Consider the following 19,174-nt stretch of genomic DNA (forward strand, 5'->3'; position numbering starts at 1 on the left):
AAAGGAGGAAGTGAGGTGGAGGTGGAGGTTGAGAGAGAGAGAGAGAGGCAGGCACATAGTTGGGCAGCCCAGTAACATGTTCGGCCGGTTCCCTAAACAAATATAAGAACCATACATACATCAAAAAGTGTTTTTTTTTTCCAATAAAAAGCATTAATGAATTAAAAGTGTCGGGGGAAAAGATACCCTGTAGACGTTTGAGTAGAATGATAATGCAACCAATCTCACTACGCTCAAACTGTTTCCTAAACATAAACATCAACCATGCATACATAAAAAAAAATTCAAATGAATTACTTTCAACTAATCTCAATAAAATATCGAGAAAAGTTTTGTATATGACCATGTATATATGATTCACAATCGTACTTAAATCTTGGATGGAGACAAAAAAAAGCCCTTAAAATGTCACTTTAGCCCTCCATCTCCATCAATGATTGTATGTCATGACGTAAATAAAAAAATGAGTCCATAAAATATTTATACAATATCTTTACACTTAGGTCATGTTTGTTATTTCTTGGACTTTTGCTCCTAAAGGTGAATCAAATGAGATCATACATTTGAAGTTTCTCTGTTGGAAAACACCAAGAAGTTGCCTCCTGCCTCCCCACATAGATGCAAGTCGTGAAAAGTTTAGCCAAACACCCTTCAAGTTCGGAAATCTCTATGAAGTTATCCAACTGTTTGAAGAAAAATATTGAAATTTAATATGCAACATTAGGTATGTATAAAGGTATAACGAAATATATTATAAAACAAAATAAAGGAGAAAGAGCATACAGTACTAGAGCCTCCCTAGCCTATGTCTCTCTCTTTCCTCCCTCTTATGAAATAATATATCTCATCTTTATCATGATAGAAGAGAGACAGATATAGGGAGGTGCTAGCATACACTACGTAGCTGAAACATGAAATTCAAAATTTTGTTAACAAATTACGTTCAAGTGTCTCCAACTCATATGTCAAGTTTATGTCTAGACAAATTGGACATAGCAAAATAAAGCTCTAGAATGAAAAGGTATTATGTATATGGTAACCTTGGTGTACACTTGTTGCTTTTTAATTAAGGACCGAGTTTTCCTTAAGCCACAATGAAGGGGAACTGGGGCCATAGCTAGATGCGTGCGGAAGGGTATGAGACACAAAGGATATAAATCACAATTTAAGAGGTAGTTCAACCACTTCATCTGATAAAGAAGAGTTTTATTCTATTTTCATGATTTGGAACATTGCCCCATCTCCGGTCCGCATAGACCAAAGAAGTATTCCAAAATAAAAAAACAAAAATAAAAATAGAAAAGGCCAATATGCAAAGGAATGCATGATTGAATTTAGTTATAGAATTTGATGTATAAGCAATCCTTGAGTGGAGGGGGTGAATTAGACTGTTTTTTCAATCTCACAGACTAGAAGACTAGAATTTTTTTTTTTTTTTTTTGGGTAGAATAGAAGACTAGAATCTTACTCCAAAATAAGAAAGCCCTCACAATCCAGTATTAAAAATGAGCAGATGCTGAGTTGCTTTCAACATCTCACTGTCACTAATGATTCATACAAAGTTCCTAATAAAACTCCACTTGTGCGCCAAACTTTTTCAAATAAACTAGTTCTTCCTTTTTCTTTTTTTTTCCTAGTTCTTCCACTTAAGCGATGATGATTGATACTTTGAGTTTTTTTTTTTCCCTAATTACTTTTATGACAAGATTATGTGGAATTGACTCGTGAGTGATCACTGAGCACTTTAGAGTTATTGAGAAGTTCTCACTTTTCCATACTCCCATCAGGTGTTCACACTTGGTCTTCCATTTACTTATAGTACTAGTAAAGCTAAGTAGGATGCAATTTCTCTCTAACATTCACTAGTTGGCCTGACCTGAACCAATGATTCAACCTTAAGATTGGTTCGATCGATTACTAAACTTGTTGGGTTCAAGCATTAATCAATTCATAATTGGGCATTCCTAGTGTAATCCATATACTGTGACTGACCATTTGTAGCATGGGTATAGCCATTTTTATGGATCTTTAAAATCCGGTTATTTAATTAGTATGTTTAAAATCTGATTATAGGCCAACCATGAATCGATAACCAATTGATCAAATGGAAATATATCCATGCCTTAGATTATGATATCTATTGCCTAAATGAGTTGGAACAATGCAAGACCTTAAATTAGTGGGGATGTATTAGCCCACCAAAACAAGCTGGGCCCAACCAATTGATACCGGCTTGATAAGCATGCCTATTGGATGTTGGTAGGGTCAATGGCCCCCTACTCCTACATATATCCATCTATCTATACTTGCATACAATAATGTTCGAACCCACAACTTCTTCCCCTAACCGTTGACTCTTCAAGCCAAAGCTACCATCACTAGGCTAAGCTAGTGTTGGTTAAGTTTCACTAACCGGTCATAGTATAGGGTTGTATATTTGTATTTGACTTTATTTCCTTTTGTGTTGATAATATTTTCTTATTTAAAAAAAAATCTTTGGCATCCTTCTCTTTGGATTTGGATCTTCTATGATGCAACAAGATGTCTTAAGTGCATCTAACGTCTAAAAATACATTAAATTACGTGCAACCACCTTAACTTCCATACCAAGACATTTATGGATATTGAATACATGCCTAACACCATGTTGAGCCGTAAATGAGTTGAATTCAATGTCAAGCTTCAATCATTGCATGACAAGATGTTTATTGTACCTGTGATAATCTTGATGAGATAAGAATCATTGCTTGATAGGTTGGTTTCTATTAAAAACAAAAAAACAAAAAAAGATAGGCTGGGATTGGAATCCTCCAGCACCTTGTACGAAAAATAATATTATACTGTATTTATTGATCCTTTATTTCCTTCAATAGGGTTACGATCCTCTAGCACATTTTTATGGCAGATTATGATGTAGTGTATTCATTGATTGATTGTTTCCTTCAATAAGTAACAATAAATGGCTTGGTTTTCTTTTGCATAATTTCTTGAGATTTTATGGGTCATTTTGATTAATTCGACGTACATTTTTGTTAAGGATTTATTTTTATTTTTTTATTAATCAAGGTGTTCGAGTCAGCTTATGTGCAACTCGATTAATTCTTGGGGAGACTAGTGCGGTAACCCATTGCAATGGTCTCCATTTAAATCGCAAATGCACAAATGACAAAATTGTTTAAATTATTCAAAGTTCTACAAACAGGTCTAGACATAAGAGAAATCATTTTTTTGTTAACCAAGGTGTCCGGGCCAATTTATATGTACCTCGACTAATCCTTGAGGAGACTAGCGCAGTAACCCACCGCCATGATCTTCACTTAAATCGTAAATGTAATGATGGAGAATAGAACCTGAGACCGTGCGCCTATCTACACAATCCTCAATTCTCCCTAACCATCTAGGCAACCTACATATGAGAAATCATTTTTTGTTTTTGAGGACTTCAATAAATAATAACTTTAGGTTGTCCATATTAGGTTTGTCCCTCACTTTCTTCGCTCATCCGATTGAAAAATCTGACACCTCTTGAAAGATTGTAGTGTAAGCTCATTGTTGTGCTTTTTCATTCTCCAGCTGCTATAAGATTCGTGTTTTCATCATTTTCTCTCTATTTGTCTAGATGAGTCCCTCTTGGCTGACTTGGTAGCATCTTGCCTTGTAATTTTTTATTTTTTCCTTTATTTGGGGTTTTAATATTTTTTTATCTAAAAAGAAAAAACTATAGTCTGTAATTTGTCTTCTTTTTTATTACATGAGAAGAACAGAATAAAACAAAACAAAACAAAAAAAGGTTTTAACCCCTCTGATCATATAAGAAGATGGAAAAAAAAAAAAGTATCTAAGCTCATTTATGACAATATAGAGGGTGGATATGAGTACTTTTAGAAATATCATCAGAAACATTTTCTACCTATTGGTATGGGGTCAAGGTTTGAGAATTAATGTAAGAATGGGATAGGTCAAGATCGATACCAATCTGATATCAATTCACATCAGCCAATATAAGAAAGAAATACCTTTGCTTTCAATTAAAAAAACCATTTATTGGACTATTTGATCCTTCATCCATATCAAACCATTGATGTGGTATCAGCCAATAATCATGATTGATCAAGGCCCATTCTGATTCCGATCCCTCAAACCGTGATAGGGGATGCTATCCTCTTTCCCAAAAAAAAAAAAAAAAGAGTTTCCTCCATTAGGGTTTTTTTTTTTTTTTTTTCCAACACACAAATACTTTCTTTAAACTTCACTTAAAAAAAAATTACTTTCTTTAAAGAAATTTGTAAGTAAGAAAATTTTTCTTTTGGGAGTGGGGGGTGAATTCTTTTTCGGCTTAGATATTTGTGTATATAAAATGAACATATTTGAGTTTGGATGATTGAGGAAAACTGCTTCTAACTGTAAACTATTATTCTAGCATATAGAGACTTAATACATTTAGATGATTATGAAGGTACTATATTAGTAAATTTCTGAGATTCAATAGGCACTGATAGTTGAGGAACAACTTAATTGATCATATTTTCTTAAACATATTTTATCTTCTTTTTAACCAACTAAGCACCCCATAATTTTTGTTTCATTCATTTCCAAAGAATCGAAAACGTTTTCCTCTCTTCTATCCCCTTTCATCACTTATGTTATTGCAATGCCATATATATATATATATATATATATTTTAATAAATAATGCTTCTCCATTCAGGTAAAATCATACACGCATTAGTTAAAGTGTGAGACTCGTTCAGAGAAATGGGATGTTTTTAAGCGTGGTTGCCCCTCTTTTAGATTTGACATATTCCTCTTATCTGAGCCTATGATCCACTGAAACTCAACAACCATTCTCTCTTCTAAAAAAAAAATACACACATCATATCAAACCCTAGCAAATTCATTTCTATTATTTAATTCCAACATATACCTAATGTTACATTAGGTAGGTAAGAATTGATATTAACAATAAGAAAACAATGGAAAGAGTTCGGTAACACCAAAATAGCATGTGCATCACATGCATCGTGTAATATGGATCGACATAAAGTCTTTTGTTATTGTTTTGATTTTTTTTTTAGCCTATGATATTGATTAAAAAAATTGGAGGGAAAAACATGTATTGACATAAAGTCTTTTATATATTCTTTGCTTTTGTTTTATAAAATAATTAAAGTGACTTTCTTATTGATACCCTTTAACTTATCAAAAAATTTGTAATCTACTTACCCAAAAAAAAAATTGTAATCTTACATTTTTTGCCTTCTTAGTGAAACATACCTTTTTTTTCTTTTTTCAATGGGGTAAATACTATCATTTCACATAAATAGTGCATTAAATGCTACATTAAAATGGTTTTTAATTTTTTGAAAACCCATTTTTACCCTTGCATTAAATATTGCTGTAGTAACTCTTAAAAATAAGACTGAGGGTTAATTAAATAGAGGTGTCTTCAACATCAGAATTTATATAAAAAGATAAAATTTAGTCTTTTATTTTGATGCATTTGGTATGGACCAAGTTTTTCCTTCATACATGATGAAAAGAGAATTAATTAATCCAAGAGTTCTGGTGGTTGGATGAGACTCCTAGAATAGTGCTACAATAGGGAGAAGAAGTCATTCCCACTCTCAATCCTTCCGCCTTTAAAAGGAATCTTAAATTTTGTGGCTAATTTCAAATGATGATTTTATTATGCATCGAGGACTTTTAAGCCTTTCTTAAAAGTTTTGTTCAACCAAAAAAAAAAAAAAGGTTAGACAAAATTTCTCACATCATACATTTATACTACCCTTTAAAATGGTCCATTTTATGGTTAACATGAAATATGTCAAACCTTTTTTTTTGGGTGGGGGGAGGGGTGGAGAGTGAGGCTTTGGAGAACTACCACCACTGCTACCCCCTCCCCAATCTATGTTTGGGTGCTTTCAGGGGGGAGAGAGGACACCAGTCATTCAAGAGGCGATGGTGATGTAGAAATTGATAATGGAGAAAGACAATAGGGAGGATTAGGAGAAAGCAGAAAATGACGCCAAAAAGCCAAAAAGCCAAAAATCCCCGATAAGCCAAATCGATCAAGGAGGATGAACAATCAAAGAATGCCTTCGACATAGAACAGATGGACAGATAGTTAAAATACCAAATCATTTTTCCATGTGAAAAAAATTAAATAAGTAGATTATTGTGCGGGACTGCAGGTGAATGGGAACATGTGCACATACATCCTAGGCGAGGGTGGGGTGGTCATTTCGTTCTCAATATGAGAGGCATAGGAGGCACTGCCCGCAGCGTTCTTTTATAAAACATAGGGATAATGTTCCTGTCCGGCTGCGTACCATCAAACTTAGAATCCGGAACCTTCCTTGCTTTAACCGGTAATACCGGTCACTCTTTTAGGGCATACCTCTTTGATTGATTTTGTTAGAAAGCGGTTAATGACCGGTGACCTACTGCCTCGGTGTTTGTTTTCGTTGTGGGCCCAAGATGGATTTGGGAAAAGTAAAAGGCCAAGATGTTGGGACTGGGGACCACAATTCTATCAAACCGTTGATTTGCTCCAAAATAGGCATCGGCGCTCCTTTAAATTTCAAAATCGAAATTAAGCTTCTACGAAACTTCGCGGCGTAATCACCATCAAAAGGCGCTGGACCAGGAAAAAGAAAATCCACTTTCGTTACACTATAAAGCTGCACCTCCCGGGATAGGCGGCTATTATCTATACTTTACGTCTTTGTCTCATCGGATCCATTCTCTCTCTCTCAAGGGTGAGCAATGGATAAGTAGCAGAGGAAGGCCATGGAAGTGTTGCAGAAGCTTAATTGCTCTTCTCGACGTAAATTTTAAAAATTTCCGCTAAGTTTCATGATCTTTATTGTTGAATTCAGCGAATTTTGGTTTCTTTAATCGTTAAAATTTTAGATTTCGAAAGAGATGAGGTAGGATTCCAATACTTGTTTCAGAATTTCGTTTTAATGATTCCGCATTGAAGTTACTAAGTCAAATATGGAGGAGTCGTGGTTGACCCACTCTAACTCAATTCTCTTAAAGACGAAGTTCCGTTTCTGACTCTACGTTCTTATTTTTTTCCCCTTTGAATATACTTGAGATTTTTAATTGTTTGTTTTGCTGGAGGGATAAGCTCGGATTTTGGTCTGTCGTTCTGTCTTCATCGTGTTCTTCCATACAGAATCCATTTGGCTTTGTTTTTTTGGATCTATTTTGGGTGCGTTTGTTATGAGTGAATTGGACGGAAGAGGAAAACTTTTGGAAAAGGTTCTTCCCGTGTCGGTTTTCCGTTCTAATTTTCGTCGCTTGCCGATTATTTGGACCTTGAATAAGATTTTGAAGGAAAATGCTTTAGTTTCCAGGAAATTTGATTTCTTAAACAAATTTTTTGATAGCGGAGGGGGGGAAGCAAGGTTCGCTTCATCTACTGCACAGAGACTCGTTCTCTACTTGGCTTCTTACATATTTGCATTGCGATTACTTTTCTCTTAATATTAGTTTATACTGTCAGAACTTAGAAATTTAAAGTTGCATTGGTCTCTTCCTGCTTTTGTTAGGTTTCTTACGGTGGTTGGTTGCTTCATAGGTGGTGAGTTTGATTGTTTCTGTTGATTTGGGGGGTTTTTGTTTCGGGCGAGAAGTTGGATTTGTTGCATATTAGGGTACCTCAATAGATTGCAGAATTTATGGGGACTAAAAGTTCAAAGGGGACGAGTTGGAGACAGGCCTCCTCGTCTGGGTCTAGTTCTTCTTGGAATTATCATGGCTATCCACAATCGCCGTATGTTCAACAGACCCCAACCTATGCGTCGCCGTATTATGCACCACAGGAGCAGTATGCACCTCAGCAGCAGTTTGCGCCTCCACCTTCAACGTATGGTACCGGGGACCCAGATCGAAAAAAGAAGTTTGAAAGGAGGTATTCAAGGATAGCTGATAACTATAATTCTCTGGAACAGGTTAGGCCATGTTCTGATATTATTCTATTTTCCTTGAGAGCCTGTATAGGAAATCAAATATTTTGCTTACTATGCTTTATTTGATGTCTAACGATGGTATTGGATTATGGAAAAGATACATAATTGAAAGGGGATAGTAAGATAACGAAAGGACTCATATGCAGCTTAATGGATTCGGATAATTCTGTAAATGGCTATATGCATCGAAAAATTCATCCAATCTCTTCTTGTGTTGAGCTTGGATCTTTCAATTAGTGGGCAAGTTGCTAAGAGCCCCCCTGAACTCTGAAGCAAAATATTCCGCTGTTCCTGATCCTGAAGTCTGCATGGCATGGTTCCCTCATCTCTGTGTTATTGGCCGAAGGGATTTTAGAGTTTGAGATTCTTGACGGCTGAGGGTGTACTGGGTGAGGAGCCTTTCGGTGCAAGTGTTCTCCATACCATTTGGACCAAGTTTTTGAATCATGCTTATACGACGTGCGAGCATTTTGGTGGCTGTGAACATCGATGGAGTTAAGGGTGTCCATTTGGGCCAATTGAGCTTCACAAGAGGGTTTGTATATTTAATAGGCCTAATTTATAAGCCCATAAAGTGGGAATAAAGTTAGGGTACAAGACTAGAAATTAAGTTTTTTGAGTCAGGACACATAATAGTGTTAAAGAGTTCAGTTTTAAGTCTATTTACTTCAAGTTAGTATAAGAGAGTAATTAGGAGTCATTTTATGGTCCATTTAGGAATTTTAGAAGGTTTTTATATATGTTATACACCCATCAATTGGAGATGATTTAAGTAAATAATATGAGCTTTTTAAAAGAATTTTGGAGTTTGGCTACGAGATTGGTGTCCTAGACCTGATTTCTTCTCTTCTTCTTCTTCTCCATTGATTACAAGGTTAGTTTTTGCTATAGCTTTTTTTTTCATATCAATGTTTAGTTTTGATTCTGTTCTTCACATAAAGATTCTATTTTATCCTGGTTCCTTAAATTCATTCTCCAACTAGGAATTTTCGAAAACTTCAAATCTAATTAGTGGTGCTCAATTCTGCTTCCATACTTGGCAATTGCTTTCTGTTCTGAATCTTCTTACGGTTTCAAAATTCAAACTTGAAACTGATTTCCTGTTTTCACTACAAGTCTGATTTCAGCTTAATCGATTATCAAATTCTGTTTTCTAGTTCTGATCTCAGATTTTTACTGTCTTTAGGATTACTATTTGTTACTGAAATGAATCTCTAATCTGGTTTCTCTAAACATTTAATTGAATTATTGATTCTCAGATTTGGGAATTCCTTCTTTAAGTAGGAATCTGGAGATAGTAAGAGTCTACCCGTTGGATCAAGCCTGATTTCTGATGTCATATTCTCCCTTATAATAGAGCTTTTGCTAAAAAAATTGCCTGAATCTGATCCCTTGATTCTATGTCGTTAAAATTCATCAGAAATCTGGTTTGATTCCTTAAGTGCGATCCTGTAAGCTTATATCCCACTGTATCTCACTGGTTTGGGATTATCACTACATTAACTCTGCCTTGCAGAGTTCTGTTTCTTGAATTTATATTCTTGTTAGTAAGACAAGTGAATGTGGAGGAGTTGGTTTGTAGAGATGTTGGCCTGGGGAAAACAATTGCCTATACAATTTTAGTTTACATCTCATATCTTGTACAGAGAATGTTACAAGGCATGCCTGCTTGGAGAATTTTCTATACCGTAATGTACAAAACAGTGATATTAGACACAAATAGGTAAGACTGATAGAGATCAACAGAAGGGCTTTTCGATGTTATGCAGCATCACCAAAGTCCTGACCTCCTTTAAGTGTTTTGAGTCCCGCAGTGGAATTGCTGGAAAGTGTGAACAGTTTCTGTCCTGCAAATTAAGACCCTACTTAGATCTCCTTTGCAGCGATATTTTATAGCAGCCAATGCAATAATTAACTGCACGATTTTTTGCACTAGGAAGGAGTCACATTGGTGGGTGTGGCCTGGCCATACTATTGCTTACTAGAAGAAATGATTGAATGAAAACTTAGAGCCATTGGTTATTCCGTATTCCTAAAATAATATGGCAATGATGGTGATGCATTTCTGGTTCTTGTTGGTTGAAAGGAATATGTTAATGAAAAACGGCTACTAGGATTAAAAAACTGTATATGTGGCAAAACAAAGCTCTGAAAAATCAGGACTATGGGAGAGTGCAAAATAGTGGTGGGAGTATGTAGACATGCTTAGACATACATAGCGATACATACGAATGCATGGGGGTATTTTATTGAAACAGGCTCTAAAATGTGACACATGACTAATCGAGACCATGTCCTTTCTATCCAACAGTTGGAATAGCCACATTGTCTACTCATATGGAAAAATCAGGGTAGGCCATGTGGAAGGCCTTCCTAGGGGGTGCTGCTCAAAGATGATTTTTCCTTTATCTAGTGTAAACACCTAAGCAAATCAAATTATGCTTCCTTACTTATTTAAATATCCTAATTAATATATATTGGTGAAGTATTTGATTGTTTAGTTTTTTTTTTTTTTTTTATACTTTATTGAAATATTTCTTTGATTAGTTTTTTTGGGGGAAAAAAAAAAGCATAAATTTTTGTCTCATTTCTATCAGCTGCTCACCTGGCTTTATGCCTCTTCTCTCAGACGATTGAGGCATTAATGACTCCTTATTCCTATAGCTAAGTCTAGTGTTGATTACTTGATTGTCCACACTTTCTGATGATGTGGCTAGGAACAGCAGAAACATTGTCTTAAAGACTGTTATTTTATTGATTTCAATTTTGGTGGAGCTAATTGGTTATTATATACTCCGAATAGGGTTACATGGTGAAATCAAATTGGTGTAACTGAACCCATTTAGCTGCGATAAGGCTTGGTTGAGTTGATTTCGACTGTCTTTGTTTGTTAGACCATATATCAGGAAACAGAAAGTAATACGATATTGATTGGCTCTGATCTATTGGGTCTCTCTTGTCTTGGAATTCCTTTAAAATGTTAGTTAGCATGAATGGTTGGTGTTGGATTAGAATAAGTGAAGGATTAACTAAAAGCTTTTCTGATGGAATGATAGCATTGATGTTATTGTCTCTCTCTCTCTCTCTCTCTCTCTCACTCACTCACTCACTCACAGACCCACCTACCCTTTACCACCCACCCACTCACCCCGGCAATGTTTTCGTTGTTATTGGAGATGCAAAAGAAATTCCACTATGAGGAGTTAATTAGCAGTTGGCACTAGATTAATTTGTGTTTCTTGAACTCATGGATTATCTGTAGTGATATTCACTTGACAATCATCAAACAAATGCAATGAAGCATCCATTACGTCCATTCTGGTGGCCAGTCTGAGATTGAATTATTGTAGTATCAATCGTACTTTCTTGTTGGTTCATTAATAATTGATCTTTCTGGTTTTGTTGGCCCCATTGTTATATGCCTTTTTCTTTCCTCTGGGTGGGATAATTTATGGTTTTAGTTTAGCACTTTTAAATGCTCTTGGTATGATAGTTTTATTACAATCATTCTAAAACTACTAATTGTGATTGACAATTCATCTGCTTAACAGGTCACTGAGGCTCTTGCTCATGCTGGCCTCGAGTCTTCTAATCTCATTGTTGGTATTGACTTCACTAAGAGCAATGAGTGGACAGGTTTGTCTCATCTTTGCACTTCAAGCCTTCTTTTATGAGTAGTAGTGTGGGTTGTTTGACATTTTTCTCTTATAATAGGTGCAAGGTCATTCAATCGACGAAGCTTACATCATATCGGTGACACTCAAAATCCCTATGAGCAAGCAATATCTATTATTGGAAGAACATTAATTGCCTTTGATGAGGATAATTTGATACCCTGTTTTGGGTTTGGAGATGGTGGGTTTTTTATGATCGTGTTCTTTCATGGATTGTTTAGCTGAATCCATCTTGATTACAGACCGACTTTCTCTCTTCTATATTTTGGCAGCATCAACACATGATCAAGATGTTTTTAGTTTCTATCCTGATGAGAGACCCTGTGATGGATTTGAGGAAGCATTGGCTCGATACAGAGAAATAGTCCCCCATCTGCGATTGGCTGGTTAGATTTTCTCTATCGCATTGTTTCTCTTTTGAAGAAGCCAACCATTTGGTTCATGGTTGTCTGTTTCCTTATGACAGGACCGACATCATTTGCTCCTATTATTGAAATGGCCATGACTATCGTCGAGCAAAGCAGTGGCCAGTACCATGTTTTATTGATAATAGCTGATGGGCAGGTACCTTTTTTTTGGTCATAATGAGAAACTATTCTTAGTTTCTTACGTAAAATGCTTATTTTAGTTTCAACTTTGATCATGAGTACATGACATTGTGCTCATAAACTACTATGCCATTTGTTGTTTCCGGCACTACAATGTATGGTTGTATGATGAGATTCAGTATTTTACATTCTTCCACTTACCATTCTACATTTATTTGGTAATCCATTTCCTTTGAGAGAATGGCTAATTTAGTGGTTCGAATTTGCATTTGAATTTGATTCCACCATAAAGAAACAAATTTTGAGATTAGATGAAGGGAACTTAAGAGGTATCAGGATGCCAGACTAGAAAAGGTTGCAAGACCACTTAAAATTCTGAAAACTAAGGCAGATTAGTTCTTTTATTGTAATATATGTACAATGTAGTGTACCTTGGAAGCAGCTTTTCATATCTGTGCTCAGTTCAGGTCCTAGCTTGTTGCAATATTATCAGTTGGCAGTGAAAAATGTTGGCATCTACTAAGAAATGGAGGAAACGTCAAAATCGGAAAGCTAAAGATAATTCCTTTCAAATAAACTGAAATCATAGATCTAGCTATTAATTTAGTCAATTTCTCATTCAACGCCGGTATGATCTGGTCCATGCAGTTGTGGGGTCATTATGGTCCCGAGGGACTAGTGATACCTGTCGTTAGCCCAAAAAAAAAAATAGTCAATAATTACTTACTCCAGTTCAATAACTAGATGATTCTTTAATTTATAACGGCAAAACACATTAGTGTTGTTCTGAGCATGCCTGCTTATGTCTTGTATGCCAGGATGGGTGGGTGCATTGCCTGTCCATGATGGACTATACTTAGTCCGAGGGTTACATCTTATATAAACCATGGTTACACAGGTAACAAGAAGTGTTGATACGGAGCATGGCCAGTTAAGTCCACAGGAGAAAAAGACTGTGGAAGCAATTGTGAAAGCAAGGTGGTTACTTTGTTTCATTCATGACACCCTCTTTTTCTCCATAGAATTCCACAATCTTATAAATCTTGTTTCTCCGGCAGTGAGTACCCGCTGTCAATTATTTTAGTTGGAGTTGGCGATGGACCTTGGGACATGATGAGGGAATTCGATGACAATATCCCTACTCGGGCCTTTGATAATTTCCAGGTAAGCTATAGGTGACTCTGAAACTAATCTTCGGTTCTTTGGTTGTCTGCATTTTTGTATTGTCAGTTAATGCTGAATAGGAAATGTCTGTCCTATGCCTGTCCAGTTTGTGAATTTTACAGACATTATGTTGAAGAATGTGCCAGTTACCAGGAAAGAGACAGAATTTGCTCTCGCAGCCTTGATGGAAATACCTTCTCAGTATAAGGCAACAATGGAGCTCAATATTCTGGGGTAATACTGAAGTCTGCTTGTTGGATTTTTGAAGTTCCCTATTCATCACCTCTTATGCATTTTCATCTCACGTGCTTTGGCATTGTAACATGTATCTGATTCTTAAAGCTAAATATAACTGCTGTTTTCTCCTGCGCCAGTCGCAGAAGAGGGGAATCTCCAGGCAGGGTTCCTCTCCCCCCTCCTGTTTATGGTGCAGCTTCATTTAACAGCTCAAAGCCTTCTCATTCAAGTAGTTTCCAGCAAAGAGAACCTACTTATCATGGAAATGACACGACTTTTGGTGACACGACTTTTGGTACTGCTCCACCTGAAAGTGCTGCTTTTGATGACCAGGTATTCTCATGCTCATTAATTTGAATTTTGAGGTGTATTTTCTTTTTCTTTTTATTTATCAGAACCCCACTTCATGGAAGTTAGGATGAAAATGGGTCCTCTGTTTCTTTTGGACCATGCTTTACTGAATCACTTTATGTTTATATGGTTTTATGCAGCCATTGACCATTAACTTAACATGTTTCATCTGAAATCTGTAAATAGCATTAATTTTTTTTTTTGTGGATCTGGACAGCTTTGCCCTATCTGCCTTAACAATCCTAAAGACATGGCTTTTGGTTGTGGGCATCAGGTAATTCATATATGTACTTTAGTTACTTGGTGCGGTTTGAGTGCATGAACCAGGTTTGAAATGTCTTAATTACCTTTGGCAGACCTGCTGTGCCTGTGGAGAAGACCTTCAGTTTTGCCCCATCTGCCGGAGTTCGATACAAACTAGAATAAAGCTCTATTGAGAGACCTCACCGACAGTTCCTCGTCCATTGTTGATTTGTAAATCTCTGCAATTGGTTCCAGATTTTTTTTTGCTTTTTGTTTTGCATATTCTTTATACTCGGGATGATGGCCTAAGGTGTTTATTGAATTTTAGGATAGCATGAGTGATGTCCATGGTTTGTGGGGATGGGGATGGTCTGCAGGAATCTGATCATTCCCACTTGTACATTTCTCTGGTTGGTTTGGAAATCCTTTTGTTTGGTTCCTCTAGGTAGAGATGATTATGTAGTTATCAATCTCATTTATGTGAGCAGCAGGAATTTGAAATATTTTGGCTTCTTCAGTCGTTTCATGTCATTTTGGCATAAATCCCTCAACTCCTGAAATTGTTAAATGAAATGTTAAGATTGCAAGGGATCGTGGTTTTTGATAACAGAATAAGATGGGGCAAAAGAGTTTAACAAGGCCCATAACCCAGGATTGGGGACAGCAGGGTTCCATTTTTGCAAACAATATGAGCATACACATTTCTTGATCCTTTTTTTTTTTTTTTTTTCTGTTAAGGTTGATCCGTTAATATCTGAAAATGCACAAATCTAAGCTCTGTTGACTTCATTTTAATTTACTAAGAACTGTGAATATCTCTGTTGGTGGTTCTATATCATCACCAATGAACAATTGACAGTCACAAATAATCTTCTATATCGTTTTTAGGAAATGGTTCTCTGAGGTAGTGGTATGGAGAATCCTCCAATCAGCTCTCCCTCTTGTGATCCAGCTCCTCCCCTCCCCTCCCCTCCCCCCATACCCCCCACTTTGTATTTCTCCCTCTCGCCTCCCTCGTCGTTTATGTAAAAAAAATCCTCTGTCACACCCTGAGTTGCTCTCAGCCGTCCGGAGACTCACTGCACCAGTGCGGGGAGGCAGAGAATGATTGTTTGTCGTTTACACCTCCCTTCCCCGTACAGCAGGCCCCATTCCACCCTTTGCATCTACCTCTACTCTCCTTCTCCATAAATGTTCCTCTTTGGCTTAGGCTTCCTCTCTCCAATGTTGGGTCTCTTGGTGAGGCCCCACTTGAATCTCCCTCCCCTTCCCCTCTGGCTCTTCCTCTGTCTCTGGCTTTTCCTTGTTAGGTCTCATGGTGAGGCTCCACCCTCACTCTCAACCCCATATTCCTTCCCTCTTCCCTTTCCCTTACGCCTCTGGACTCTCCCTGTCCCTTCCCTCTTGAGTCCCCCCTTCCTTGCTCGTAGGCCGCATCTCCTTTCCCCCTCCCCACGTGGGCATGGGTCACCCGTCACCATTTTCCTACAAGATTCTATTAGATGTGAATTTATAAATTCTGCCCCTCCACTTCACCTCACCAAAATGGTTTAAGGGACCACATAAATAGATAGTGAACTGCTCACCAAAATGATTTTAAGGGACTACACCGATAGTGAACTGCTTCATTCTTCAATTGGATGGATAGGACTTGGGAGGACCCTAGATATATATGTAGAATTTTGGACCCTTCATTTGAATGACGCACGCATTTAAAAACATAATAAATTTTTGGGGGACTAAGGTGCCATTTATTTAAATGGAAAATTTTTACAAGTGACCAAGAAAGTGCAGACATACATGGACATATAAGGACAACTGAAAAAGAGGAGATTGCATGAGCATACATGGTGGATATTTAATAAACGAGAATGAAAATTGATACATTATTTATCCATAAGATCTACAACTTATCCAATGGTTAGTTAGCTAAAACCAACTAGTTCACAGCTAAAAAATGGTGGATCATCCTAATAAGCTAATCTTGATAAACTTTTGCCTGCAACTAGGAAGTCAAGTAGAAAAAGAAAATTGCTTGACTTTCACTCACTTCACTCGAGTGTTCAGAAAACCAGAATTGAATTGGTCTGGATCGGCCATCGTGGTCATGTGGACCTTGTGCGCAATGATCATACCACTCCTTGTAAAATCATAAAACTTCATTCTTGTTGATGTCCCTGCACTCTCTCATAGTCACATTGGCCCAGTGCTGATGCAGGGCTACATGGCCAATAATAACCCAGTACTTCTATCGAGTTCTCCTAACTTCCCTCATTCCTCACCTCACCAAGGATGCTTCCACATGACCCGACATTGCAGACTCACCAAGAACATCCAAAGCTCTCCTCGCAGTTCCAAACGCATGAACACTAATAACCAGGGATAGTCCACCCAACACAACCCTAAAACGCAATATAAAAGACTACATCACATCTCCCTCTCTCATCATCTACAGCTAAAGCTTATTAGAAGAAGCAAAGATGGAATTCAAGTTCAAAACCCTCCTTGTACTATTACTAATGCAACTTCTTGGAAGTGTGAGAGCCATTGGAAAAGGAAGTTTCACCATAGGGAGAGAAGGGACATGGCAGCTTCTCTCAAGGAACACAGGCGTGGTAGCCATGCATATGGCCTTAACCCATCATAACACAGTCATCATATTCGACCAGACCGAAGCTGGCAGGTCCAATTACCTCCTACACCGGCGACGTTGCCTAACCTCCAGGTCTTCCAACCCTAAAGGCCTCATCCATGACTCCTCCTGCTGGGCCCACTCCGTTGAGTACGATATCTCCCACAATTCCCTTCAACCTCTAGAACTCGAAACCGACACTTGGTGCTCCTCCGGTGCTTTCTTGAGCAATGGAACCCTTCTCCAAACTGGCGGCCACGGTAACGGTTACCGGAGAATCCGACACTTCAAGTCTTGCTCCGACGACCGCCGAAGGAGGAGGAGCAGCAGCTGCGGGTGGAGGCTGTCCAGGGCTTTGTTGAAGGACAACAGGTGGTTTGCTTCAAATCAGATACTACCCAATAAGGATCAAACCATTGTGGTTGGAGGCAAAGGTGCCTTCACCTACGAGTTCGTACCCAAATCCAAATCGTCTCCTAAGTCTTTCGTTCTTCCTTTCCTACACCAGACTAACGAAGAGAACGGAGGAGGGAACAATCTGTATCCTTTCCTTCACTTATCCTCAGATGGGAATCTCTTCATCTTCGCCAACAGAGATTCCATTCTCTTCAACTACAGGAGGAATAGGGTTATGAAGACCTTCCCTAGGATGCCTGGTGAAGGGTCCAGGAACTACCCTAGCTCGGGTTCCTCAGTTCTTCTCCCTCTCGACCACAGCAACAGGTTCTCCAAGCTCGAAGTCATGGTATGTGGCGGTGCAGCTTCAGGGGCTTACAGGGCTGCCTTGGAAGGACACTATATAGAGGCATTGAAGTCTTGTGGAAGAATGGTGATCACAGGGCACAAACACGAGTGGGTGATGGAAGAGATGCCAGGCCCACGTGTCATGAGTGATATGCTGATTCTCCCCACTGGCCATATCTTGGTCATCAACGGTGCAACACATGGCTGCGCAGGAAGACACAATGCTACAAGGCCAGCCTTGGAACCTTACCTCTACAATCCAAAGAAACCACTGGGAAGACGGTTCAGGGTCCTCCCATCGTCAAAGATACCCAGAATGTATCACTCCTCGGCAGTTCTTCTCCCCGACGGGAGAATCTTAGTCGCCGGAGGAAACCCCAACGAGGGATACACCTCTAGAAACGTGGCTTTCCCTACTGAACTGAGGTTACAAGCGTTCATACCTCACTATATGGATCATTCCTTCCACCATATAAGGCCGAGAAACGTTTCGGTAAACTACGGTAACCACAGCGGTGACGGTGCAAAGTACGGGGAAGAATTTAGTGTACGGTTCAGGCTCCATGGGAGAACGGAGAGGGACTTGAAGGACTTGAAGTTTAGTGTTTCTGCACCACCGTTCACGACCCATGGGTTCTCGATGAATCAAAGGATGCTAAGGCTGTGGTGCAAGAGAGTGGAGGAAGAAAAAGATGGTTGGGTTAGAGCAGTTGTTGAGGCTCCTCCGTCACCCAACGTTGCACCCTCTGGTTATTATCTTCTCACTGTTGTTAATGGTGATATCCCAAGTGTATCAGAGTGGGTTAGGTTTATACATGCCGAGTAGGGCTCTCTTATAGGGTCTTACGTATCTTTTCTTATTAGCTCTGCATTCCACGTATTGATGGCTGCGAGGAAAAAAATCGTCTGTTTTTTTTCATCCATGTTTTTCTTGTTTTGCTACCTTCAGAAGGCGACATGTGGCATTACTTTAAGTGAACGACTAATATTGAGTTAAAAACCAAACTTGATGTAATAACCCTCACCCAACTGAATTAATCTTGACCGTTGATGACACGTGTCATCTTCTGCGAAACACAAGAAAAACAGGGATTAGAAAAACAGACGATTTTTATCCTGGATGCGATCTGGCTACGATAGGCCTGCGGGGCTGTTGGTTGGGGAAAATAATCCTCTATTTTTCTCATCCATGTTTTTCCTTGTTTTGCTACCTGCAGAACACGAAACGTGGACAATTTTAAGACCAACACACCGGATGTAATAATCCTCACCCAACCTTGACCGTTGGATCCTCTGTTGTCCACATGTCGTGTTCTGCAGGTAGCAAAACAAGGAAAAACAGGGATGAGAAAAACAGAGGATTTTGATCCGTTGGTCGGTCGGTGGATTACCTCTTTAAAGTTGTTAATTAGTTGGTAAAACAATATACTATTAGGGTTTTGGTATTTAGTTTCAATCAAATGTCCCCCAAGGAGATTTAATTTCAAGTGATGAGTGGTTGGGGATTTTTACTTTCTTTGGTTTCAATAGCTTAATTTCGAACTTTTAATTAAGATGTTGATTTGTACCAAAAATTAAAAAACAAAAAATTAAGTCTTTAATTTGT

The 19,174-nt window shown here is 38.2% G+C and overlaps 2 protein-coding genes across 4 annotated transcripts; both read left to right on the top strand.

Moving 5' to 3' along the window:
- Nucleotides 1–6,669: 6,669 nt before the first annotated feature.
- LOC122079775 (E3 ubiquitin-protein ligase RGLG2-like) lies at nucleotides 6,670–14,695 on the top strand. Of its 3 annotated transcripts, none has more exons than XM_042646488.1 (12): nucleotides 6,670–6,928; nucleotides 7,585–7,957; nucleotides 11,527–11,611; nucleotides 11,690–11,830; nucleotides 11,922–12,035; nucleotides 12,116–12,213; nucleotides 13,096–13,175; nucleotides 13,256–13,361; nucleotides 13,468–13,595; nucleotides 13,736–13,931; nucleotides 14,167–14,223; nucleotides 14,306–14,695. In XM_042646488.1, exons 2-12 carry the CDS (start codon nucleotides 7,685–7,687, stop codon nucleotides 14,384–14,386), a joined length of 1,359 nt encoding a protein of 452 aa, XP_042502422.1. In that variant the 5' UTR covers nucleotides 6,670–6,928; nucleotides 7,585–7,684; the 3' UTR covers nucleotides 14,387–14,695. The 3 variants fall into 3 exon arrangements, with proteins under 3 accessions (XP_042502422.1, XP_042502420.1, XP_042502423.1); XM_042646486.1 differs by having other exon boundaries at nucleotides 6,673–6,825; XM_042646489.1 differs by having other exon boundaries at nucleotides 6,674–6,825; nucleotides 7,556–7,957.
- Nucleotides 14,696–16,672: 1,977 nt separating this feature from the next.
- Nucleotides 16,673–18,485, top strand: LOC122078074 (aldehyde oxidase GLOX-like). The gene has a single exon (XM_042643944.1). The coding sequence runs from the start codon at nucleotides 16,673–16,675 to the stop codon at nucleotides 18,392–18,394; it is 1,722 nt and encodes a 573-aa protein (XP_042499878.1). The 3' UTR covers nucleotides 18,395–18,485.
- Nucleotides 18,486–19,174: the final 689 nt, after the last annotated feature.

The sequence above is a fragment of the Macadamia integrifolia genome, chromosome 5 (assembly GCF_013358625.1).
Source record: "Macadamia integrifolia cultivar HAES 741 chromosome 5, SCU_Mint_v3, whole genome shotgun sequence".
Classification (NCBI taxonomy): domain Eukaryota; kingdom Viridiplantae; phylum Streptophyta; class Magnoliopsida; order Proteales; family Proteaceae; genus Macadamia; species Macadamia integrifolia.

Coding starts and splice junctions, on each gene's coding strand:
- LOC122078074 (XM_042643944.1), top strand. CDS start 16,673: ATGGAATTCAAGTTCAAAACCCTCCTTGTACTATTACTAATGCAACTT.
- LOC122079775 (XM_042646488.1), top strand. CDS start 7,685: ATGGGGACTAAAAGTTCAAAGGGGACGAGTTGGAGACAGGCCTCCTCG. Junction 7,958..11,526: donor ACTATAATTCTCTGGAACAG/GTTAGGCCATGT, acceptor TCTGCTTAACAG/GTCACTGAGGCTCTTGCTCA. Junction 11,831..11,921: donor CTGTTTTGGGTTTGGAGATG/GTGGGTTTTTTA, acceptor ATATTTTGGCAG/CATCAACACATGATCAAGAT.